We start from the raw sequence: 25320 nt of genomic DNA, 5'->3' as shown, positions 1-25320 counted from the left end.
GCGGGCGGCGGCGGCGGCGGCGGCGCGGGCTGGGTGCGCGGCGCAGCCTCCTGTGTTGGAATGTGCGGCTCCCGCGAGCTCGCGGTGCAGCAGAAGAGCAAGCGCCGCCGAGGCCCCGGGCCACAGACCCCGGCGGCGGCGGCGGCGGCGGCGCCCGGGACGGCGTGGCGAGAGCCGGCGGCTTGAGCACTCTCTGTAGTCCCTCTCTTGGGCCTTTGCGGGCCTCGACGTCCCCAGCGCCCAACTTTTCCATCCTCCCACTCCCCTCCCCCCGAAACTCCAGCAACAAAGAAAAGTAGTCGGAGAAGGAGCGGCGACTCCGGGTCGCCGGCCCCTCCTCCCCTAGGAAGGCCGGTAAGCGCGGCGGAGGGCTGGGGGCTCAGTCGCAGTGGGGGAGGGCCGGCCGGGCGGCGGCGGCGGCGGCGGCGGCTGCGGCGGCGGCAGCAGCGGCAGGGGGAGGGCGCGGAAGGACGCGGAGCGAGGCGCTGTCCAGGGCTGATTTGCAGATACTGTGGCTCCGGCGGCGGCCGCCGCGCCGGGCGGGGGCGGGCGGCCGAGCGGGATCGGGTTACACCGGCGCGGCCTCGGGGCTGGGCCGGGGGCGTCCATGGGGAGCGGCGCGGAGCCAGAACCCCCTCCCCAATCGAGGCCAGGCCGCCGCCTCCGCGCGGGCCCGGGCGCCCCTCGAGTCGAGTCCTGAGGCCAAGGAGCGGAGCTGCTTGAGGCCCTGGTCCTGAAACTTCCTCCCCGTCCTCCTGCTCCCAGGTCCCGCCGCAGCCCCTCGTCGGCCCGCGGCCCTCCCGTCCCCCTCCCTCTCTGGCCTCTCCCTTTCGCCGGAAGGCGCCGTTGAGTGCGGCCGGGCGGGTTGAGTCAGCCCCGCGGCCCGGGCGGTTCCGCCAATGGGGCTGGACAGCGATTTCTGCTCTCGGGCCGCCCCGCCGCCGCGGCCCTCCGCACCCGGCCACCTAGGCGCGCGAGCTGGCGGGGTTGGGGCGCGCGTCCCGCGGGGCGCTGTGGCGGAGTGAGTTCGCAAACTTCCGGGGCGCGGGGGAGGCGGCCAGCGCGCGTGGGGCCCCCCTCCGGCGCTTGGGGCCCGACGCCTCCGGAGGGCGCCGCGGAGCCTCCCGGGCCCTCGGCGGAGGGCGAGTCCACGGGCCGTGAGAGGAGCCGGGACGCCGGCAACGCGGTAACTTTCTTCCCTCTACCCAAGACTCGGGGCCCGCAGGCCGGGGAGGGGACAATCCCGAATGGGGAAGATTTGGTCTGGCCCAGCGGCGCCCCGAGTTTGACCACCTTGCCTTTCTTAGTGTTGGGGAGCTCAGGAAAAGCTTCAGGACGAGTGTTGGGGCAACTCCCGCGAGTTGGTGTGTAAATGTGTGCAGTGAGCGGGCCCAGCCGAGAGGAAGCGAGAGCGCCCGAGTTTGCAAAGAGCTGCTTTGTGTTTGGTATTTTGAGAAAATGGCCGAATGCCTATTTCAGTCAGGAATGCCGCCGCCGAGGCAGGCGCTGGTGGCAGCCACACATAGGAATTCGTGCAACACGTTGGGTTTTCGGGCTGTGCTTAGACGGCCTTCCTGACGAACGTTAAAATTCCTTTAGGGATGGTAGTTAGGGTTCAGGGGGGTATTAGAAAACTCGATTTTGGGTAAATTGCCAAGTAGCCTAGGTTGTTAAGCCCTGGGGCAGCTTTTGCCCTCAGTTTGCTTTCTGTGATGGCATTTGATTCCAACTTTTGGTACGTTGGTTTGTGTTTATGCACCTGGATGAAACGGATTACTTTTTGTATTGGGGTTTGGTTTTATTTTTTGAGTGCTTGTCACTTTACTTTTTTTTAATTTGCAAGGCAGCACTCAATTTGAGAATACCACGTTTTAGATTGGAAAGTAATGTGGTTAAGGCGATTTTAAAAGCCCAACATGTTTTCAAGAAGGTGATCTTGTAATGGCTTCCACTAAGCAAGTAGGCCAAGTCAAGCACAATGCGAGAAAGTCGCTGATTGTCCGGTTGAGTTGTACGATTATTAGCGGGGCCGAAAGTTTCTTTATTTTCATTTGTGAAGTTTTGAATACAGGGAGCTTCCTTTTTTCATAGGAGAAAAGGTCTGCAGTTGTTTTTGTTTTTGTTTTTTGTTTTTCCCTTTTAAACAGATCTAGTCATTAAAAATAAACTGTTACTTTTTTACAGTAGTTTATTCTTCTGGAGTTAGTTAAGTTCATCTGAAAGTCAATTCAGTTGACCAATTACTATAGGCTTCTACTTTCCAGACATGTTTGTACTTAATAAATGCATAGTATGGCTTTTTGATTTCTCCCTTTTCTGATTTAGACAAGTAAACTATTGAAGGGGAAATTGGGAGGACAGCAATTAACTATTCATGTATTGAATTTAAATATAATTTTAGTTAATGTTAAAGATGAAGTTATTTTTTTTCACCAGAAAAATGAAAAGCACTTGAGGGAAGGCATGCCACTGGGTAGGCCAAGTTGATGGATGAGTTATGTCAAACAATTGATAGAATTTTTTGCAGGGATAAGAGAAATTTTTTTGATGACTGCAATAAAGAAAATTTGGAATTACAAAAATATTTTAAAGCCTTAATTTTAGCAATTAATGAACCTCATTGAATTTAAAGATTATATTTGAGAAAATTTTTTTAAGACATGAAGAAGTATAGCGATATTTTGGATGTTGTGTTTAAACTGGTACTTTGTGGTTTTTGTTTTATTTTGAATTCAGAATACAGTCATGGCCACCCAGGTAATGGGGCAGTCTTCTGGAGGAGGAGGGCTGTTCACCAGCAGTGGCAACATTGGCATGGCTTTGCCTAACGACATGTATGACTTGCATGACCTCTCCAAAGCTGAACTGGCTGCACCTCAGCTTATCATGTTGGCAAATGTGGCCTTAACTGGGGAAGTAAATGGCAGCTGCTGTGATTACCTGGTTGGTGAAGAAAGACAGATGGCAGAATTGATGCCTGTTGGAGATAACAATTTTTCAGATAGTGATGGAGAAGGACTTGAGGAGTCTGCTGAAATAAAAGGTGAACCCAGTGGACTGGAAAACATGGAACTGGAAAGTTTGGAACTGAGTGTTGTAGAACCACAGCCTGTGTTTGAGGTATCAGCTGCCCCAGAAATTTATAGCTCAAATAAAGATCTTCCTCCTGAAACATCTGGAGCAGAGGACAAATGCAAGAACTTGAAGAGCAAGCCCTTTCGCTGTAAACCATGCCAGTATGAAGCAGAATCTGAAGAACAGTTTGTGCATCACATCAGAGTTCATAGTGCCAAGAAATTTTTTGTGGAAGAAAGTGCAGAGAAGCAAGCAAAAGCCAGAGAATCTGGGTCTTCTACCACAGAAGAGGGAGATTTCTCCAAGGGCCCCATTCGCTGTGACCGCTGTGGCTACAATACCAATCGATATGATCACTATACTGCTCACCTGAAACACCACACCAGAGCTGGGGATAATGAGCGAGTTTACAAGTGCATCATTTGCACATACACCACAGTAAGCGAATATCACTGGAGGAAACACTTGAGAAACCATTTTCCAAGGAAAGTATACACATGTGGAAAATGCAACTATTTTTCAGACAGAAAAAATAATTACGTTCAACATGTTCGAACTCATACAGGTAAGAGTACCTTTGTAGTCCATAAGTTCAACTCACTTCTGATAGTCAATTCAGTAAATAGTTAAAAGTAGTACTGCAGAAGGGGGATTCTTTTTTCAAGTCCTGGTTCAGTTATTTGCTGTCTTTTTGACCTTGGATAAGTTATTTAACCTTTTTGTGCTTCAGTTTCTCTCTCCATGGGGGTAACTATATGGGACTGGAAGACAAGTGAAGAAACACTTATTTGAAAGAATGGGCAAAATAACTATTATCAGTGTTATTGCTAAAATTCGTATTCTAACAACTTGGGATTGATCATTTAATTAAATTAGACTACTATTTTTTTAGAAGCTGTATTTAGTTGATAGTGAATACATCTAAGATGCAGTATAGTTTCCCGAAGGAATTGAGGACTTAGACAAAAAGGAAAACTCAGTGATTAACCCTGGCATAGATCCGTTTAACAGAAACAAGCTTTTTATTTGTTTATTTTTTTAATATTTATTTTTGAGAGAGACAGAGACAGCATGAGCTAGGGAGAGGCAGAGAGAGAGGGAGACACAGAATCCAAAGCAGGCTCCAGGTTCTGAGCTGTTAGCATAGAGCCCAACGTGGAGCCCAACACGGGGCTCAAACCCACAAACTGCGAAATCATGACCTAGGTTGAAGTAGGACGCTTAACCGACTGAGCCACCCAGGTGCCCTAGCCTTCAACTTTTTTAAAAAATTTGTTTTGTGGTATTCAGTTCCTACATAGAACAACTTAACTTGTCCCCAAAACATAGGAATGTGAGAAGTTAGTTTTTGAAAGATTGGTGGGATTACCACACTTGAATTCATTAGAAGAAAGCAAACACACATGTGGAAAATGCAGCTATTTTTCAGACAAAAAAATAATACTGTTCAGCATGTTTGAACTCATACAGGTAAGAGGACCTTTCTAGTTTGTAAGTGTACTCTATCAAAAAAAAAATGGAACAATCTTAAAAATACGAAAATTTTCAAATATCCCAAAGAGAATATGAACTTATACCCATTATTATCTGTATTCAACAGTTACCAGTATTTTATCACAGTTGGCAATTTTTTTTTTAATTTTTTTTTTCAACATTTTTTATTTATTTTTGGGACAGAGAGAGACAGAGCATGAACGGGGGAGGGGCAGAGAGAGAGGGAGACACAGAATCGGAAACAGGCTCCAGGCTCCGAGCCATCAGCCCAGAGCCTGACGAGGGCTCGAACTCACAGACCGCGAGATCGGGGCTCGAACTCACGGACCGCGAGATCGTGACCTGGCTGAAGTCGGATGCTTAACCGACTGCGCCACCCAGATGCTTAACCGACTGCGCCACCCAGGCGCCCCGGCAATTTTTTTTTTAATATCAGCTTTATTGAGATATAGTTCACTACAATGGAATTCATCTGTTTAAAGTTACAATTCATTGGTTTTAGTATATTCACAAAAGCTGTGTAACTATCACCACAGTTTTTAGGACATCTTCACCCCAAAAAGAAACCCTATTAGTGGTTGGTCCCCATTTCTCCCCAACACCCTTTAATCATTCACTTTTGAATTGATTTATAAATCTGTGTAAAGGGTCTTTCTCTCTCTCTCTTTTTTTTTTTTTTTTCCAACGTTTATTTATTTTTGGGACAGAGAGAGACAGAGCATGAACGGGGAAGGGGCAGAGAGAGAGGGAGACACAGAATCGGAAACAGGCTCCAGGCACTGAGCCATCAGCCCAGAGCCTGACGCGGGGCTGGAACTCACGGACCGCGAGATCGTGACCTGGCTGAAGTCGGACGCTTAACCGACTGCGCCACCCAGGCGCCCCCCTCTTTTTTTTTTTTTTTTTTTTTTTTTAAAGTAAGTTGTAGGCCCAGTGTGGATCTGGAACTCATGATCCTGAAATCAAGAATTGCATGCCTCACCAAGTGAGCCAGCTAGGCGCCCTAAGGGGTGTGTCTCTCTCTCTTTTTTAAAAAAATATTTTAGAGAGAGAGGATGTGTGAGTGGGGGGGGAAGGGGGAGAGAGGCAGAAAGAAAGAGAAGAATCTTAGGCAGATTCCATGCTGAGCCCAACGTGAGCTATGTCCCATGACCCTGGGATCATAACCTAAGCTGAAATCAAGAGTAGGTTGCTGAACTGACTGAGGCACCCAGGCTCTCTGATGTCTCATTTTTTAAGAAAATGTTTGTAAATTATTGGGACTTAATTTTCTCACGTTACATTATTTGCTAAGAATTGGTACCTTTGAGGACTGATTAGTGGTCTGAACAAAATGGATGGGATAATCTAGTATGGTACTCTGGATCACAAATGAAAAGGGGTTTGTAGGATGCTGTTTGAACATCAGGTCCCTTTTGCAAGAGTTATCACTCTGCAGGACTGAATCCCACAGGTAGAGCAGGGCACACAGTAGGGAGAAGGAATCGATAGTGCTTTACTGAAGTGGGAGACTTAATAAAACTTGCAGGTGAAATTCTATTACAAGAAGGATGTCTGCAGCAAGATTTCTAAGCCCCAGGAGATAGCTACTGAATTTAAAGCTTTAAAATCTAGTCAAATAAGAGAATTTGTAGATCTTTTGGAATTTGTTGTAACCTTTGACTATCTCCATACTTTGAAACCATTTTAATTTCAGAATTGAAAAAGTTCAAACATTATAAAATTATGTGGCATAGGAAATGAAAGTTACTTGGAACTTCTACCCCATTAAGTACTTAATAGTTTGAATTAAACAGACTAGCCTCATCTACAATGTCTTAAATTCCAGCTAGCATATATACTTCAGCCATAAGTACTTGATATTCATTTAATAATATTTTGAGAACCTTAGGGCTTAATTTAGATTGGCTGTGATCTGTAGAGCTTTCAGGTAGTAACCATGGCATGACTTTAATCTGTACACTTTGATGAACTGTTTTAATTGAGGTATAACTGATGATGAACTTTTACAAATATGTGTACTCCTGATCGCCATATCAGCACCCCAGTGCTTTTGTCTTGATACACTGGGATTTTTTTTGGCCAGTTGTATTTTGCTAATTCATATATTTCCTAAAAAGCTAAAAATGTTTTCAACAACAAATTTAAATTTAAATTTGTCAATTTAAGAATATTTTTAGAACCAAAAAGAAAATGGAGAAAACTGGAAAAGTGTTTCAGTATTCAGTATTTTGTGTGTATTTCCAATTTTTTTGTGAAGTGTTTAAAAAAAAATTTTTTTTTTTAACATTTATTTATTGTTGGGAGACAGAGAGAGACAGAGCATGAGCAGGGGAGGGGAAGAGACTGGAGGAGATACAAAATCTGAAGCAGGCTCCAGGCTCTCAGCTGTCAGCACAGAGCCCTATGCCGGGCTTGAACTCACAAACCATGAGATCATGACCTGAGCCCAAGTTGGACGCTTAACCCTACTGAACCACCCAGGTGCCCCATGTAAAGTGTTTTTTTTAAACAACTCTTTGCCATTTCTTAATTTTGTTGTGTAGTGTTTTATTTTAATCTAATTGCAGTCTAGGTGACTAATTTTTTTTTTAATGTTTATTTATTTTGAGAGAGAGCATGTGCATGTGTGTGTGTCAGTGGCAGAGAGAGAATCCCAAGCAGGCTCTGTGCTGGCAGAGGTCATGACCTGAGCTAAAATCAAGAATCGGAGGCTTAACCAACCGAGTGGCCCAGCTGCTCCTTTTTAAGGGTATATTTTGTATACTGAAGTGTACCACCCATACCTTTTTTTCCACATTAATTTAAGGTTGATTATTTCCACAGAAGGCTAACATTGGTTGTATGTATCTCTCATTTCACATTTTAGCGTTAAACTTGTGTGGTCTCAGTGCTTTTTGAAAAGATTCTTTTCGGGGCGCCTGGGTGGCGCAGTCGGTTAAGCGTCCGACTTCAGCCAGGTCACGATCTCGCAGTCCGTGGGTTCGAGCCCCGCGTCGGGCTCTGGGCTGATGGCTCAGAGCCTGGAGCCTGTTTCCGATTTTGTGTCTCCCTCTCTCTCTACCCCTCCCCTGTTCATGCTCTGTCTCTCTCTGTCCCAAAAATAAATAAATGTTGAAAAAAAAAAAATTAAAAAAAAAAAAAGAAAAGATTCTTTTCTCCTTAATGTCACCTTATTTATGATTTTTTTAAAAGCATTTTAAAACAGTTTGGTAGTGTATACATTGGAGGATAATATTTTGATTATATAAAGTCTGAGTATCTGGTGTTAAAATGCATGGTTCTGAAGATTGTATGTATTTATGGAAAAATAAATTCATTTAGTGCTGAAGAGTTAAAAAACGATAGAATCACTTCTCACTTAAGTAGTCTAGTTTTCAGATTCACTTAATAGGTTTCTTCTGTTCTTTATTGAGTGCCCAGTATTAGGTACTTATGCTAATCTTCAGAACAGTCTATTGAGGAATACAAGATAAGTTGTAATAGTCCATGTTTACTGAGAGGTAACTGTGAAGTAATGTGCCCAAGGTTAGATACAACTAAGAATCAAAGTTTGATTTTCTTTTTATGGTTAATTATCATGGTGGTGGGCTGAGGATTATTTTTATTTGGGTCTTCAATCAGAAGATTTTTAATTTTGTGTGTTTGATATTTAACCAGTTCACAAATTTTACTTTAAAAGATGACATTTTAACCTTTATTTGTGACTGAAAAATGACTAAGTTTTCTAGAGTAGTTATGTGTATTTTGTAGAATTGAGCAGATAGAAGCAATCTATTCTGTTATAAGGAATTTAAAATAAATTATTCTTAATTGATCCTTTATGTTAATCTATAATGGTATTTAATTTTTCTTCCATTAAGTTTTTTTGGTAATAGCTTGATGGACATACATTTTACATTACCATACAGTTAACTGTGGATTGGCCCATTCTGGATGGTTCACATAAACAGAATCATACAGTTAGTATATGGTCCTTTGTGACTACCTTCTTTCACTTAGCATAATGTTTTCAAGGTCCATCCATGTTGTATACACAGTACTTGTTTTCCTTTTATTGCCAAATAATATTTTCTTGGAGGGATATACAACATTTAGTTTATCCATTCATCAGTTAGAATATTTGGATTGTTGGGGCACCTGGGTGGCTCAGTCGGTTAAGTGTACAACTTAGGCTCAGGTCATGATATCACGGCTTGTGGTATCACATCGGGCTCTGTGCTGACAGCTCAGAGCCTGGAGCCTGTTTCGGATTCTGTGTCTCCCTCTCTGTCTGCCCCTCCCCCACCCATGCAGTGTCTGTCCCAAAAATAAACATTAAAAAAAATTAAAAAAAAAAAAAGAATATTTGGATTGTTTCTGTTTTTTTGCTTTTGTGAATAATTCTATGAGCATTCATTTGCAAGTTTTTGTGGACATAAGTTTTTATTTCTCTTGGGTATGTACAGTTAACCCTTGAACAATGCAGGGATTAGGGGCACCAACCCCGACGTAGTCAAAAATCTGCATATACCTTTTGACTCCCCCAAAACTTAACCACTAGTAGCCTACTGTTGACCAGACTCCTTGCCAATAACATAAACAATCGATTAACACATATTTTGTGTATGTGTTACATACTGTATTATAATAAAGTAAGCTAGAGGAAACATGTTAAGAAAATCCATGAGGAGGAGAAAATAAATTTACACTACTGTACTGTATTTATTGGGGAAAAAAAAGCACGTATAAGTGGACCTGCACAATTCAAGCCCATGTTGTTAAGGGTCATCTGTGTATACCTGGTAGTGGAGTTGCTAGGCCATATGGTTTTGAGGAGCTGCCAAACTTTTCCAAAGTGGCTGCACTATTTTACAATCTCACCAGCAGTGTATGAGTATTCCAATTTTTCCATATCCTAACCAATACTTGATAACATCTGTCATTTTGATTATAGCCATCCTTGTGGGTATGAAATCTTCCATCTCATTGTGGTTTTGATTTGCATTTCTGTCATTGGTAAAGATAGTGTGCATCTTTTCATATACTTACTTGTCATTTATGTATCTTTACAGGAATACGCTCAACATTTTTTTAAAGGTTTTTTTTGTTTTTTTTTTTTTTTTTTTTAGTTTATTTTGAGAGAGAGTGTGAACAGGGGAGGGGCAGAGAAGGGATCAAAGGATCTGAAGTGGGCTCTGTGCTGACAGCAGAGAGACTGATATGGGGCTCAAACTCAGGAACTGTGAGAGGTCTAAAGTCGGACACTTACTGACTGAGCCACCCAGGCACCCTTCAGTTTCTTCATGTGTGTAACGGGGAGTACCTACATCATAAGGTTGTTGCAGAGAGAAAAAGTGTTTAGAATATGCCTTGGTACATAGTAAGTGCTCAACAAAGGTTACTTTCATTATCTTTTTTCACGGAGCTGGTTTAAGAAAGAAAATAAAGAGACTTATAAATACAAGGTATTAAGTGTCATGATCGAAGCATGCATTGGGGTTATGGAGCCCAGTGCAGAGCCTGCTTAGGATTCATCCCCACGCCCCTCAATAAATAAACTTTAAAAAAAAAAAAAGCTTAGTACTGTATGTATATTGTCTATATTGTTAGAATTGTATTTGCCTTATTTACCGTATTTAACCCTAATTATTATATTCTTGCAGGAGAACGCCCATATAAATGTGAACTTTGTCCTTACTCAAGTTCTCAGAAGACTCATCTAACTAGACATATGCGTACTCATTCAGGTTGGTGAGAAATGGGAACTCTTCTATGATTTTTAGTAAACAATTTGTCATGATAAGGAAGTTCTAGACCTGGAACTGGGTCATTATTTATGATTGATTGATTTTTAAAAGCAGTTTATGATTTCTTTTTAATAATTAGAAATTAGAGTGAAAAATTGGTGTTGTATTCATGTGGAGCTGTATTTAAATGTAGATTCTTAACAAGGAATCCATAGGTGGAACTCTTGAAACTGAATGTAAATGCACGCATGCACCTTTTCTGGGCAGAGGGTCCTTAATATTCACCAGATCTTCAACTTAATATGACTAATAAAACTTGAACTACTAGCATAGACTAAGGCTATGATACAACCCCTACCTTCTAACCCTCTCTCCCACCCCAACACAATATAACACCAAATTTCATAGTGTGTGGTTTTCAAGTTACAAGGATTCCTTCTTAACTTCAGTCCTGAACTGTGGGTTTGTCCTCTTTTGAGAGCTGATAGGGCTTCTGTGGGCTGATTTACAAAAGCCAAACTTTAAAGAATAATGGATAATCCAGGATCTCAATTAATTAATTTATAATAGATAAAATGCAGGACTAAAATAGATAATCCAGGTTCTCAGTTTATTAATCTGTAATAGATAAAATGCAGGACTATAAATGCAGTAGATTCGTCCACTCTGGTGACTGAAATAATCATGATCACCAACCAGAATTGGTCTCCATTGTCAAGATAGGTAGATGGCAAAATTAAAAAGTAAATGTTAGCTTAGGTGGTCTTAAATGGTTAATTCATTTTGGCTACAGTTGATCCTTGGTGAACTACCACATCTGATCAGAATACCCTACTTCCAAATTTAGAATATATACCCCTGTGGGGAAACTATGCTAAAATCTTCCTGTTAACAAAAGTATACATAGGCCCATCTCCCTTTAATAATTAATTGCCTTAAATTTGTGCTGTCTGGATAGCCACCAGCCTTATGTGGTTGTTGAGCTTGTGAAATGTAGCTAGTTTGAATTGAAATGTATACAATACATAGATGAATTCAAACTGAATAAAAGCATGTAAAATATCTATTTTGGGGTGCCTGGCTGGCTCAGTTAGAAGAGCATGTGACTCTTGATCTTGGAGTCTTGAGTTTGAGCCCCATGTTGGGTTTAGAGATTACTTAAATAAATAAAACTTTAAAAAATTTAAAATACTGATTACATGTTGACATGACATTGGTTATATTGGGTTAATTTTATCTGTTTTTTACTTTTGTAATATGACTACTATAAAATTTAAAATTACATATATTGCTTGCATTTTATTTCTCTTGGATATCACTATTTTAAGTCAGTGAGTAACACTTGATTACAAATTCTGACTTGAGCAGCTGCAAAGGGGTCACATAATATTCGTGCTAGCTTTTCTTCATCCTACAGGTTTGTCATGTTAATATACTTTGAATGTTCCTTTTAAATCTCCTAAGCTATTAGTTGAGTCACTTAACCAGAAACCTGATTTTGTTGCTTTGGGGTACGCCCTGGTTTCATTTTCTAAGGGTAGTTTGGATGCTCTCTCAGGCTTTGAGGGTAGGCATCATGTTCTTTTGATAGATGTGATCTAGCCTTTAAATAAAACATTTAAGAATTTTGTATGAGTTAACTCATTTTAGTCTTTTTTAAAAAAACATTTATTTTGAGAGAGAGAGCAAGTAGGGGAGGGGCAGAGAGAGGGAGAGAGAATCCCAAGATCGATGCAAGGCTTGATCTCATAAACGGTGAGAGAGAAATCGAGTCAGACACTGAGCCACCTAGCACCCCTCATTTTAGTCTTTATAACTGTACTATCATGTATAAGTTCTATTACTGTCCCTGTTTTACCAATGGGGAAACTAAACTAACGCTTTGAGGGAATATGGCCATTTTTCCTGTAGAATGTACCCCTTTCTGGATTTGTCTTATTTGCTTTCTCATGGTGTCATATAGTTTTTCCTTTGGCCCTGTGCCTTGTATTAATTGTACACTGGAAATTAAATCTGAATGCTTGAATTCTACTTAATGTGTCTCATTTGAAGTCCTATCTGGTTGACCCATTATTAGTGTTGCTGGGTCACTGGATTAGAATGATGACAAACTTGTATCTTTTTCATTGAGTCAATAATACTTGTGTCACTGTCTCAGTGTCTGGTGTTTTACACTAGTCACTAACTTTTGTGTGAATAATTTTTGTGTTTGTTAGCTGTTGTCTTTTGAATCTCTTCACTATGTTAAAAAAGATGATACTCCTTAGTCGCTGTTATAGTACAGCAAGTATTTTAAAAGTCTCTTAATGAGTCGTAGCTACTATTTTTTTTTTTAATGTTTAAGAGAGAGAGAGAGACGAATGCCTTGTTGTTGGCAAATAGCCCCATGAGGGCTAGATCCCATGAACTTGTGAGATCACTACCTGAGCTGAAATCAAGTCATGTGCTTACCTGATAAAGCCACCCAGGTGTCCCACTACTATTATTATTATTTTTTAAGATTTTATTTTTCTAAGTAATCTCTACATCCAGTGTGGGGCTCAAACTCACAACCCCGAGTTCAAGAGCCGCATTCTCTGCTGGCTGAGGTAGCCAGGCATCCCAGTAGTAGCTATTATTTATTATATGCATGCCAGGCACTGAAAAATTAATCTTAGTACTCCTAAAATACTTAATCCCAGTTTATGGATTAGGACACAGGTGTAAGATAAATGCTTTATCTAAGGTTGTCATTCCTTTAAATCAGAAGAAGAGCTAAGATTTCAAATGGCTCAAGAAGCTATAGCATAATGAAATTGAAACCACAGTGTATAGAGAGAGCAGATATTGTCTTTTATTGGATGCCAATGGTTTGAGACTCAAATAGGAAATAGTTTGTTTTGTGTATGAGTGTGCAGTTATTTCCAGCAGATCCTATATTTTAATGCTTTTAATAGAAGTTGCCAGTAGCGCTTGTAAGTAAAGTAAGGCTATGTTAGATCAAATTGGGTTGGTAGTTTTTCTTTTTAATGGATTGCATGGAGTGAATATCTTGGGTGCCTCATCTGTGGCCTGGAGTCTGAACTTTAACGTCCCCATGGGCATGTTTGTTCCTTGTTCATGTGAGTGTATTTTAGGGAAGAAAACTGTGCTCAGTCTCTTATTTTTGGAAGAGATTAGGCTCTATGGAGTTGGTACATTTTAGCTTCATCTATAGGGTTTGTCTTTTTAGGGCAAAGTAAGAAAGGATCAAAATGTTGTTTAGGTGAAAAATTGTTATACTAAATTAATCTAACCTTATCTGGTGTTATTCTCCATTTTATTGGTGTTTCTCCCTAATGGTATTAAAGTATCCTTCACTTGGCTAGTCTTAATTACACTGACATTATATGTTCTCCCTTTCTTATTCTCAGAAATGGTACCATTTCATCCTGGATGAGATACTTCATTCTGGATGAAATACATCTAGTTTGTTTTGTATATGCTGTTACAATATTTGGCTAGTACCCCGTCTTGCTAGCATAGGAGTTCATCTTGAATATTTTTCCATAATGAGTGTAATAGATGTTTGTTAAAGGAGATTAACAACTTACCAAGTTCCACTTCCATGTATTACTCTTTTTAAGGTGGAAAAATATTTTATTCAGCAATAAATTTATTTTCCTTTCACCAAGTATTTGATAATTATTATGGAGGCACTATTTTAATAGCTGGACTTATTTGAAAGATATTGTGGTTTGACAGTCTTCATGAATTCTAGAATAAGCTTTTTCTCTGTTTGCTATTTTATTTTTCCCCTCATTAAAAAAAAAAATATTTATTTAAATTCAAGTTAGTTAACATACAGTGTAGTATTGGTTTCAGAAGTAGAACTCAGTGATTCATCACTTACATACAACACCCAGTGCTTATCCCAAGTGCCCTCCTTGATGCCCATCACCTATCTAGCCCATCCCCCACCCACCTCCCCACCAGCAATCCTCAGTTTGTTCTCTGTATTTAAGTCTTAGGGTTTGCCTCCCTCTCTGCTTTTTATCTTATTTTTCCTTCCCTTCCCCTGTGTTCTTCTGTTGTATTTCTTAAATTCCACATATGAGTGAAATCATATGATATTTGTCTTTTTTTCTCATTTTAACATGTCATGTCAAATTCAACTTACTATGCAGTTTGGGGTTTTGTTGTCAGTAAACATTTTTTATTGAAGTATAGTTGATATATAATGTTACGTTAATTTCAGGTGTATAGAATAAATTTTTAGACAGTATTATATTGAGGTTCAATTTACACATGTGAAAATGCATACATGTATCTGAAGTGTAAAGGTCAGTGACTTCACATGGTTTCTCCTGTTTGACTGCCACCTGGAGGAAAAACTGAAACATTTCTACACCCTCAGAAAAGTTTTCCCCTTACCCTTTCCAGTCAGTACTCCCTCATAGTCTATCTACCCCCAACTGACTTCTATCAAAAAGATTACTGTAATATTTTTCTATAAAATGTTTTTGACATTCATCCCATGCTGCTTTATCAGAACTTTGTTTTTATTGCTGGGTAGTAATCAATTGTGTGCCTCAGTACTCTCTAATTAAAAAAGGTCCCTTGGGGGGCGCCTGGGTGACTCAGTTGGTTAAGCATCTGACTTCGGCTCAGGTCATGAACTAGTGGTTTGTGGGTTCAAGCCCCACATTGGGCTCTGTGCTGACAGCTCAGAGCCTGGAGCCTGCTTCAGATTCTGTGTCTCCCTCTCTCTCTGTTCCTTCCCCGCTCTTACTCTGTCTCTGTCAAAAATAAATAAAGGTTATAAAGGTCCCTTGCTATTCTTTCCAGATTCTTGATAAAAACATGTAAAGCATATAAAAAAACTTTCCCCTTTTGAATTTGCTGTATACCTTTAAGTTAATTTGGGAAGAATAAAATAGGCATCTGATACATGTATAAAGATGAAAAACAGATAAATATTATTAGAATTGGAAAGGAATTAAGTTAAAATCATTGATACAAGGCAAAAAATTATATTTACCTAGGTACTAATAAACTATAAAGTTTTGATGACTAAATCTTCTAATACAAGCAAGATTTAATGACAAGAAAATAAAACTGAGGGGAAGGAATGGAGCAAGTAAACTTTGCCATCAAAATTTAAACAGATTTTTATGAACTCCCTTTCTCTGACCATTTCATATGTAGAGGCTAGCACTTTGATGCTTGCTGTGTAAATACCCTTATTAGTTAGGAGTTATACAATGGTGATATTTCTATTAGCACAAATGTTTTCATAAAAAGATAAACTTCATTCATCAGCTATTAGAGGTAGGGTTTAAATGGAAAAGAAGATAGAGGTGTCTGGGTGACTCAGTTAAGCGTCTGACTCTTGATTTTGGCTCAGGTCAGTCTCCTGGTCGTGAGATTGAACCTCAAGTTGGGCTTTGCACTCACAGCGCAGGGCCTGCTTAGGATTCTCTCTCTCTCTCTCTCTTTCTCTCTCTCTCTCTTTCTCTCTTTCTCTCTTTCTCTCTTTCTCACTCTCTCACTCTCCCTCTCTTTCTCTCTCAAAATAAATAAATAAACTTAAAAAAATGGAAAGGCAGGATAAACACATGAATCTTGCCTTTTGTTTACCCATACTAAATTACCAGTTCTGAAAGTGATGATTTATAGGTAATGTATTTGGGCTGCTTTACTCTTTGCTCCAGACTAAGTGCTTTATATAGATTAAATTATTTATAGCTCACAGCACTTAAAGTATTTTACAGATAAGGACATTGAACCTTACAGTTTTCAGTACATTGCTTAATATCTCAGTGAGTTGGAAAAGAGCCCATATTTATTTGATCTCCCAGATAGTCTCATTCTAGAAAAAGTTCTTTTTTTTTAAATAGTTTATATATTTATTTTGAGAGAGTATGAGTGGGGAAGGGGCAGAGAGAGAGGGAGAAAGAGAATCCCAAGCAGGCTCCACACTGTCAATGCGGTGCCCAGTGTGGGGCATCATCCCATGAACTGTGAGATCATGACCTGAGAAGAAGTTAAAAGTGGACTCTTAACCAACTGAATGACCCAGGTGCCCCTCTAGAAGAAATCCTTAACCATTATGTCACCTGTCTTTCCCCATTCTGTGTCTGTATATGTTAAGCAAATGTTTATCTCCACTGAGGTCATTTATGGAGAGGACAAGAAAGGGCCAAGTAATGCAGCATGTTGTAGAAACCTCTATTTATGAATCTCTTAGTGGACTAATGTGGAAAATGAGTTGTCCAATTAGCTATATAGCCAATCTGATATACCTGGATAAGTTTTTGTTTTTGTGATTATTTTTATCATCAGACATTTTTTTAATCATGTAAAGCTTACCATGGTTTTACTTAATGTCTGAGAAATTTGCTTTATGAAAAAATTAGATTTGCTATGAATTTGATAATGTTTGAGAGATGAATTTTCATAAATGTCAATTTCCATTTTTCTACTATGCATTCCATTGGACCAGTGGGGTATGGATACCATTTGGTAATATTTACTAGAGTGTGATCTAGATGGGTATGTATTCAGGTAGAATGTGTTAATCTTACACCTTTAATTTGGGGGTGGGGGTGGTTTTGGTTTTGTATGTACCTGTGATCTGTGATCATGACTTTCTTCAATTATTTTACATACCATATCTATTTGTATGCCCTTTCTCATTTATGTAGTTTCTTTGCTCGTTTGTTAGAAGAAGGTAGGGAAAAATTAAGAAAAGGTTTCTGGCTTTACTATATTTTTGCTTTAAAATAACACTTCTGGCTGGAAGAATTTGCTGAGTGAAACTTTACTTTTGCAGGGATGGACAAAAGAGTTAAATTTAAAGAAAAGGCCTTTTGCTCCCTGAGGCCAAAACTTTTGTTTTACAACTTCTACATGGAAGATCTGGGAATATAGCCTGGAGTGTAAGATCTTTCCTTTGAAGTCTCAAGATTTATCTTCAAAATGGATGGGAATTTTATATTCTGCTCCATTATACATTTGTTTTAACTGAACATAAAACATTTAAAATTATCTTTTCTCTTTGAGTGCCCTTGTCCCAAAATTCACATCCAGAATCCAACTAACTTTGCCAATAATTGTTGTGTACTTCTTGATGAATTGCTGTTCTCGTATAGTGTTTGAGAGCTCTAGCTTCATGAACTTTTTAGAAGATGATGCTTAAATGAGATCATTGTTCCTGCATTTGGTGTGAGAATTAATGTCAAGGGGTAGAGAAAAGATCTACAAATAAATATGGTAAATGTAAAGTGCATGATACAGTCTTTTCAATGAATAGTTTTTGTGTGTGTTTTTTAAACATATATCCAATTCCTTATATTTTAATAAAAACTTGAATTCATTTCTTAATCTCTGTTCTAACATCTCTTGTTTACCTTCAGGTGAGAAGCCATTTAAATGTGATCAGTGCAGTTATGTGGCCTCTAATCAACATGAAGTAACCCGCCATGCAAGACAGGTTCATAATGGGCCTAAACCTCTTAACTGTCCACATTGTGACTACAAAACAGCAGATAGAAGTAACTTCAAAAAACACGTAGAGCTACATGTGAATCCACGGCAGTTCAATTGTCCTGTCTGCGACTATGCAGCTTCTAAGAAGTGTAATCTGCAGTATCATTTCAAATCTAAGCATCCTACTTGTCCTAATAAAACAATGGATGTCTCAAAAGTGAAACTAAAGAAAACCAAAAAGCGAGAGGCCGACTTGCCTGATAACAACATTACCAATGAAAAAACAGAAATAGAACAGACAAAAATAAAGGGGGATGTGGCTGGAAAGAAGAATGAAAAGTCTGTAAAAGTGGAGAAAAAAGATAATGTTTCAAAAGAGAAAAAGTCTTGTAGTAATGCTTCAATCCAAGTGACTACCAGAACTCGCAAATCAGCAATGGAAACTAAAGAAATGGATGTGCACACAGGAAATAATTCAGAAGCAACCTGTAAAACCAAGAAAGGCAAAAGGAAGATGGAAGCTGAAGCCCATCCCTTACAAGATCTTGTTAATGAGGAGGAACCTGTGACAAAAAAGAAAAAGAAGGCAGAAAGCAAATCCAAAAATAATCAGGAAGTGCCAAAAGGTGACAACAAAGTAGAGGAGAATAAAAAGCAAAATACCTGCATGAAAAAAAGTACCAAGAAGAAAACTCTGAAAAATAAGTCAAGTAAAAAAAGCAGCAAGCCTGCTCAGAAGGAGGTTGCTCAGAAAGGGCCTGCTCAGACGGAGCCTTCTCCCAGGGGGCCTGCACAGACAGAGCCTTCTCCCAGGGGGCCTGCTCAGACGGAGCCTTCTCCCAGGGGGCCTGTGCAGATGGAGCCTTCTCCCAGGGGGCCTGCTCACCGGGGGCCTGCTCAGACGGAGCCTTCTCCCAGGGGGCCTGCACAGACAGAGCCTTCTCCCAGGGGGCCTGCTCAGACGGAGCCTTCTCCAAGGGGGCCTGGGCAGAGGGAGCCATCTCCTGTCCCAGAGCCTGCTCAGACGAATATGGGTCAGAGGGAGCCGCCTCCTGCCACAGAGCCTGCTCCGACAGAGTCCCCTCCTTCTGTGGGGCCTGCTCAGATGGAGGTAGTTCAGACGGAGCCTCCTCCCACAGAGCCTCTTCACATGGAACCAATTCCCAAAAAGTCTCCTCGAAAAGATAATAAAAAGGAAAAGTCCCACACGCAGAGTGAAATGGCACAGAAGGAGCAAGTCCTTATTGAAGTTGGCTTAGTGCCTGTTAAAGATAGCCAGCTTCTAAAGGAAAGTGTGGGTGCGAGAGATCTCTTACCACCATCAACACCACTGCCAAAGGAAAACTTAACAGAAGAGGAGTCAAAAGACCAAATATTATTCACCGAAGACGAAGGAAATAAAGAAGCCCCTCTTCAAAAAGAAGTAAAAGAGGCAGATAAAAGTCTAGCTGGTGTTGCTGCTATTATCAATGAATCTGCTAATATTTCATCCTCTGAACAAAACTTGAATATGCCAGAGGGTGAAACTTTAGATGGTAAGTGTCAGGCTGGCGCAATGCTTTGTGAAATGGAAATGGACACTGATGAGAACAAAACCGAGAATCCCCCTGGCAAAGACTCAGCAGTTGAAGAACAAATGTCACCACTGCTGCTTCCCCTAGCAATAGAAAACCATGAAGCAGTGTCCAAAACTACTGCGACATCACCTCCTGTCACCACGGCAGTAAATGAGTCTCAGGAAATGGATGAAGATGAAGGCATCCATAGTCATGATGGAAGTGATCTAAGTGACAACATGTCAGAGGGTAGTGATGATTCTGGATTGAATGGGGCCCGGCCAGTTCCACAAGAAACCAGCAGGAAAAATGCTAAGGAGGCCTTGGCAGGCAAAGTGGCTGAGGGAGATTTTGTTTGTATCTTCTGTGATCGTTCTTTTCGAAAGGAAAAAGATTATAGCAAGCACCTCAATCGCCATTTGGTTAATGTATACTTCCTTGAAAAAGCAGCTAAAGGGCAGGAGTAATTAAACGTAGGATAAGGCTTCAGTTCTTAGTTTATAAGATTATTACATTTAATATTCATTTATAGTTATAGACAACGTTTTATTTTTTAAATTGCTTTAATTAGTGTCCAATGTTGATTTTTAAGTGGCACTCTTTTCCTTAGGACTCTGTACACCTATTGATGGGTAAATTTTAGCATATCCAAGGAAGTTAGTGTACTAAACCAGCAGACTCCTAAATCTGTTAGTTTATACATTTAATTGAAATGAGAAGGCCAAGGTGGTATTGTAGCATTCCGTTGCTTTGTCTGGCTGTAATTTGTCACTTTTCTCGCCATGTCTGTCTTCTTGTTTCACTTTAGTGTTTTCTTAGTTCCTGGTTTAGCGCTATAAAAATTGGCATACGTAAATAGCAAATTACTTGAAAAATTTGCCTGCTTTATATAAAGTTAGCACTTTAAAATTTTTTTAGAGATGAGAAGAGACATTTAAATTGAAGAAAAAGTCTCCCAACAGTGGACATTGTATCAGTCCAGGTATTTACTTCCTGAATTTTGATCAATATTTCTTATTTGTGTGTGTTAATTGTCATAAAAACAATGATTTTGGTGTATGTGGTTTTTTGGGTTTTTTGTTTTGTTTTTTGTTTTGTTTTTTTTTTTTTTTTTTGGTGCTTTAATGGCTTAAGATGTTGCACATTGTTGTTTTTTTTTAACCTATGCAGTTCAATTTTTTCTAGAAATAGCATTTGTGTTGAACAGTAACACTTTATACATATATATGCATGTTTATTTTGTCCTCTTTGGAGGGATGCTTTTAGTCTTGTTTGCAAAAGGGCAGTTTTCCTTTTCCTTTGCTGCAATTGTCTTTTTTGCAGAATATGTGTGCAAATTTGTGAGCAAATGAAACATGCAGGTTCAATCCATTGATTTTGAATTTCACATCTTATATCTATGCCAGAATCTGTATTTCACATAAGTTATTTATTTTAAATGGATGTAGTGAATTCACAGCTCTCATTTTGACCTGTACAAGAAACAAACCACTAGGCTCTATATTGAACAGATTTTTATCTCAGAAACCAACCATAAGTGAAAATTTTTGGCTTGTTTTAGTACAGCTACTTCCTAAATGTTCAGTGTTAAGTCATATCTTTGAGGAAAACCTTTTTACATAGATGGTTGGTGTCCATATGGCTACTTGGCTGAATAAAGAACTGAAAGTGATATTTGGAAACTGCAAACCTGGAATTAGGAGACATAATTACTCTTTCAAGTTATACAGAATATCAGTTGTGAGAGTCCAAAGCCATAGCAATTACACAGGAAACCTAGGTGGAGAGAAGTAGTATGAGTGCTGGGAGACCAGCTGCTACTTACTTCCTATGAATACAGTGCAAAAGGCAGGTGAAACTTAAGTACAGTCCAGATTTTAAAAATCACACTTTCTCAGGGATCTCCACAAACTAGTGGGTGTCCTGGCTGTCTCTGACAGCCTCTTTCTACAGGTGAGGCCTCAAATGAATTGCAGCTATCCTGATGTTCCCATGGGGGCACTTTGTATGAAGAAAGAGTGTACTCCCAAACTTTTTTGGTAGGTTCTTTGGCCAGTTGCCAAAGAATATGAAAGAATCCAACATTGGATTTTTTCTTGCTGATAGCAATTATTCATTACAGTAAAAGTGTGATCCCAATAGGGAATCTTGAACAGTGCTGATCCTCCCATGTTCTGTTCTGAAATAACCACTTTCTGTGTCATTTATTTTCTTTTATCTGATGATCTCTTTGAGGCAGGTTTCAGAGTTTGGCAATGCAACATGAAAGATTAGGAAAAGCATTGATGAAGTGTGGGTGGAAAACTTGTTAAAAATCTGAGAGTGAAGTTTGAGTTAAAAGACATTTGAACTCGGAATTGACTGGGAGGCCAAAGATTTAAAGAAGAGAAGATTCTCTCAAGACATGAGGAGTAAGTTGTGTGTTAATGGTGTGTGTTTTGTGTGCATGAATGGGAATTTGTAAATGATGTTGAATTCTAGGTGAATTCATGGCTCCGACAATCATTGTCAACAGAAGATCAAGCTGCAAATATTTATGTTTTAAAACTTAAATTATAAAGCTAGTTAAATCCTTCTAACAACTAGTTTTAATGTTCATGGGTACATTTTATGTAAGTTACCTTTTACATTATATATGAAAAGACTCATGTTAAGTACAGATTGGAGATTGGGAATCAGTTTGGGGAAAGTTTTGTGGATTCTTTCATGCTACAAAAGAAAACAATTAGACATCTAGGGAATTGGACTAATTTTCTTACCTAATTTTTAAGACTAGAATGGTAAAAACAAAAATATGAAGGAAATTAAAACCCCTTATTATTAAATTGATCTGTGAAAACATTGTTACTGGAAATTGAGTGGGACTTGAGGCCTTTCTTCCAGAAAACAAGGACTTGATTGTCAGGCCTATATTAGGTTCTGAACTTTAATGCCATGTATTTGTACTTGTTAAAAATTGTTTCAATGAAAAATATATTAGTAATATGAACTTCTGGTCTAGTTGGGAGTTCTTCCATTTGAAAAATGTGATATTTGCATGGAACTGTTTGAATCTTTGTTTTCTCAGTTTCCCCTCCACTGGATAGAATTGAAACTAGAATTTTCCCTTTTGTTAAAGGAATAAAAAGTGAACATGTTATTTGTAAATTGATGTTTAGTAACTAGAGATAAACTTGAAATGCTAGAATACATTATAAGCCTAATCCTAGGTAGTCTTATGAAAATGTATCTCTTTTATCTATCTTTTGAACCTATATTCACATTGGTCTTCAAGATATCTTAAGTTATATTTTTTCCTCTTTTCAGAGCTGCTTCTTTGGGGCTACTTTTTTAAATTGAGGTGTAATTCATAAGGGGCTACATTTCTGATAAGGTTTCTTATAACTATGGTTGGATGTTTTGCTCTAGTCTTCCAAGAAGGGCCATTTTATTTTTTAGAGTCACTTCTAAGGTCATGTGGTCTTTAACTTTGGGGACTATTTTGCATATAAGTGCTAATGCAGGTAAATTTAAACCCAAGTAGACCTCATCACATGTCACCCCATGAATGTTGACAATGGAAGGAATACCTTGCCTGTAGTATAATATCAGTTCTGGACTGAAAAGCTGGGGAAGAAACTTAATTTTCTTTTTTGCATAAATCAGAAAAACAGCTAGTGTGCAGTTTCCTTGTTGACCTCAGCAGATGAACTGAGCTGATAGTGTTAATTCAGATTGAAGAAATTATCTGAATCTTGGTTTGTGTAGATTTACAATCTACATGCAATATTAACTAAATCAAATAGCTTTTACACTTTCATGTGTGTGCATAGGCTCTCCCCACCCTTTTCAACATCCACTAGTTAATTGATCGTTTTAAACTGGCATTGAAACATTACAACAATGTTTTGTTGCACCAATTTTATAAACTTTTACAGTGCAATACGTGTTATTTTTCCGAGACAAACCAAAGGTTAATTTCTCAAGGTTCTTGCTGCCTGCTTTAGCAGCATTTGATGGGAGGATCTTTTATATACATTTATGATAGATGAAAAATAAACCAGATTGCAAATCTTTTTTTTTTTTTTTTTTTTTTTAAATGCTTAAACCATGTACCAAGGTTTTGGTCCAAATTGTGTAGGATAAGTTAAACTTAAATTGCATTCTATTAACCAATATGAGTGTATTTCTGTAAGCATAGTTATGTTGAAATAAAGTTTTAAAAAGCATTTTATGCCTTTGTTTATTATTGGTACATCAAGTATTGAAGAACCAAATTTGTTTTGCTGTAATTGCAAGTATATTAATTCCAAAACTATTACGTCTGATAGCCCGTGGTAGGTAGAAAGGTCATGGCAGTCTGTTTGGGGTAACAATCCAGTGGGTAGTAGTCCAAAGCATATCTTTCCTAAATGGTGCTTTCTCAGAGATGGTCATCAGGAAGAAACAACCTAAAGACAATTCATAGTAGGTTTTACATAGTAATTACTTCCCAACCCTTAACAGTTTTAACATAAATATCCTTTCTCAGTAGTAGCAGGCCTGGTGTTAGTACATTTTGACTCATAATTAAAAAGATGCATTGAAGGGAAAATAAGTTGAATTACACTGAGTGTTGACAGCCAGGGTACCATTTTAAGAATTTTACTGTGTTTAGCGGAGCTCTGAGAAGAAAATGAAACTCAAGGAAAAGTGATAAGCCATGTTCTTAATAAGAGTCTGCTTTTTTGTTAATGGAAAAACATGTGCTTTTAATGTGTTTTTGTTGAGGTGGAAAAAAAGGGGGAGAGGGTGATGGAGAAAACTGTGCAGAACATCAAAACAACTGGATTGCATTCTGTCCTGATACGGCAAGTGACCCGGAATGTATTGAGTCCTAAAGAATGGGACGTTTCATACTGATGAGAGATTCACCTTCTGACTTCTTTTGCAAGACTCCTATCAGCAAAAAAGCAAAATGGATTTGCAAGATTTATTTTATTGGCATGGTAGAATCAAGAACAAGGAGCATGAAAGTTTGCCCGACCAAGGATATGTGGGGAATTTATCTTGAATATAAATGCTATTGATGTCTGACTTGGTTTGTTATCTTTAATGAGTGAAAGAGTGGTTACAAGTGTCTTTCTCCAGTCCCTTTCTACCTCTTTTCCAGAGGCTTACCCTTGTTAGGATGTCTACATATGCGCTACATTTACACTTAACCAGTTGGCCATCTTTTTTTCTCCCCAAGTTCTCAGGGCTTGACTCATTTGTAGGTAGTTACAGTGTAGAAGTATGAGCTTCCAGCCAGGGTACTTCACAGCACTCTCCTCAGCTCCATAAAGGCAGATTGGTGAAGGTGCTAAGAACAATGTGCTAGTGTTTGGTAATAAGGGAAAGTTTCAGTGTTAAGAAATTGCCTTTTCAAAGGATTTTGATGCTTACTGTATCAAGTACTCTGTCAGCCTTTGAGATAGAGCTGGGTTCACAATGGGCCTCTCTTCCTAAGCACTATAAATGGGCAAACCATTTTAACTTTACTGACCTTATTTCTTCATCTATAAAAGGGGATATATGGAATTACTATCCAAAGAGTGGCTTTGAGTGTTAAATGCTTATGAAGCGTTTACGCTGGTGCTTTTATTAGGGCCTCTTTTAGCTACATGAAAAGCCAAGTAAGTATCCTTAAATATATAAAGTCCTTCCTCTATTTGGGCATGATTAAATTGTACAGTTCACCTGCTTGTCTTGCAAAACTGAGCTTTTAATGTTAAAGTAGTACGTAGGCTTTTGTATTAAACTATATTGTAATATCTTAAGAGTCAGAATGCTTTTATTTTTTTTCCAAATGCTTTTATATTCATTGCTTTATTTAAGCGGCTAAAATAGGTCCTGGTCCTTAGTAGGGTAAATGGTTGCCCAGGCCGAGAATTGTGTGTGGTGAGTGTTTTTCCTTGATTCAGCTAATTGATATACGATGGTAGTTTTACTGTAATTTTAAAATTCTGATAATGCAGAAATCTCTTCATTTATAGGCAAAGGTATTTTTCTGGATGCAA

At 39.1% G+C, this 25320-nt stretch overlaps 1 protein-coding gene across 2 annotated transcripts; it reads left to right on the top strand.

Annotated features, from left to right (window-relative positions):
• The first annotated feature begins 47 nt into the window (after positions 1–47).
• On the top strand, positions 48–24358 carry REST (RE1 silencing transcription factor). Of its 2 annotated transcripts, none has more exons than XM_040482783.1 (4): positions 48–354; positions 2737–3640; positions 10215–10298; positions 17675–24358. In XM_040482783.1, the coding sequence occupies exons 2-4, from the start codon at positions 2746–2748 to the stop codon at positions 19768–19770; spliced, it is 3075 nt and encodes a 1024-aa protein (XP_040338717.1). In that variant the 5' UTR covers positions 48–354; positions 2737–2745; the 3' UTR covers positions 19771–24358. The 2 variants fall into 2 exon arrangements, with proteins under 2 accessions (XP_040338717.1, XP_040338718.1); XM_040482784.1 differs by lacking the exon at positions 48–354 and adding an exon at positions 876–1186.
• The last annotated feature ends 962 nt before the right edge of the window (positions 24359–25320 follow it).

Source organism: Herpailurus yagouaroundi, unplaced genomic scaffold (genome assembly GCF_014898765.1).
Source record: "Herpailurus yagouaroundi ecotype Mexico unplaced genomic scaffold, PumYag 28, whole genome shotgun sequence".
In the NCBI taxonomy this organism is placed as follows: domain Eukaryota; kingdom Metazoa; phylum Chordata; class Mammalia; order Carnivora; family Felidae; genus Herpailurus; species Herpailurus yagouaroundi.
Note: the sequence above shows the minus strand (reverse complement) of the source record. Positions and strands in the feature narration are given on the sequence as shown.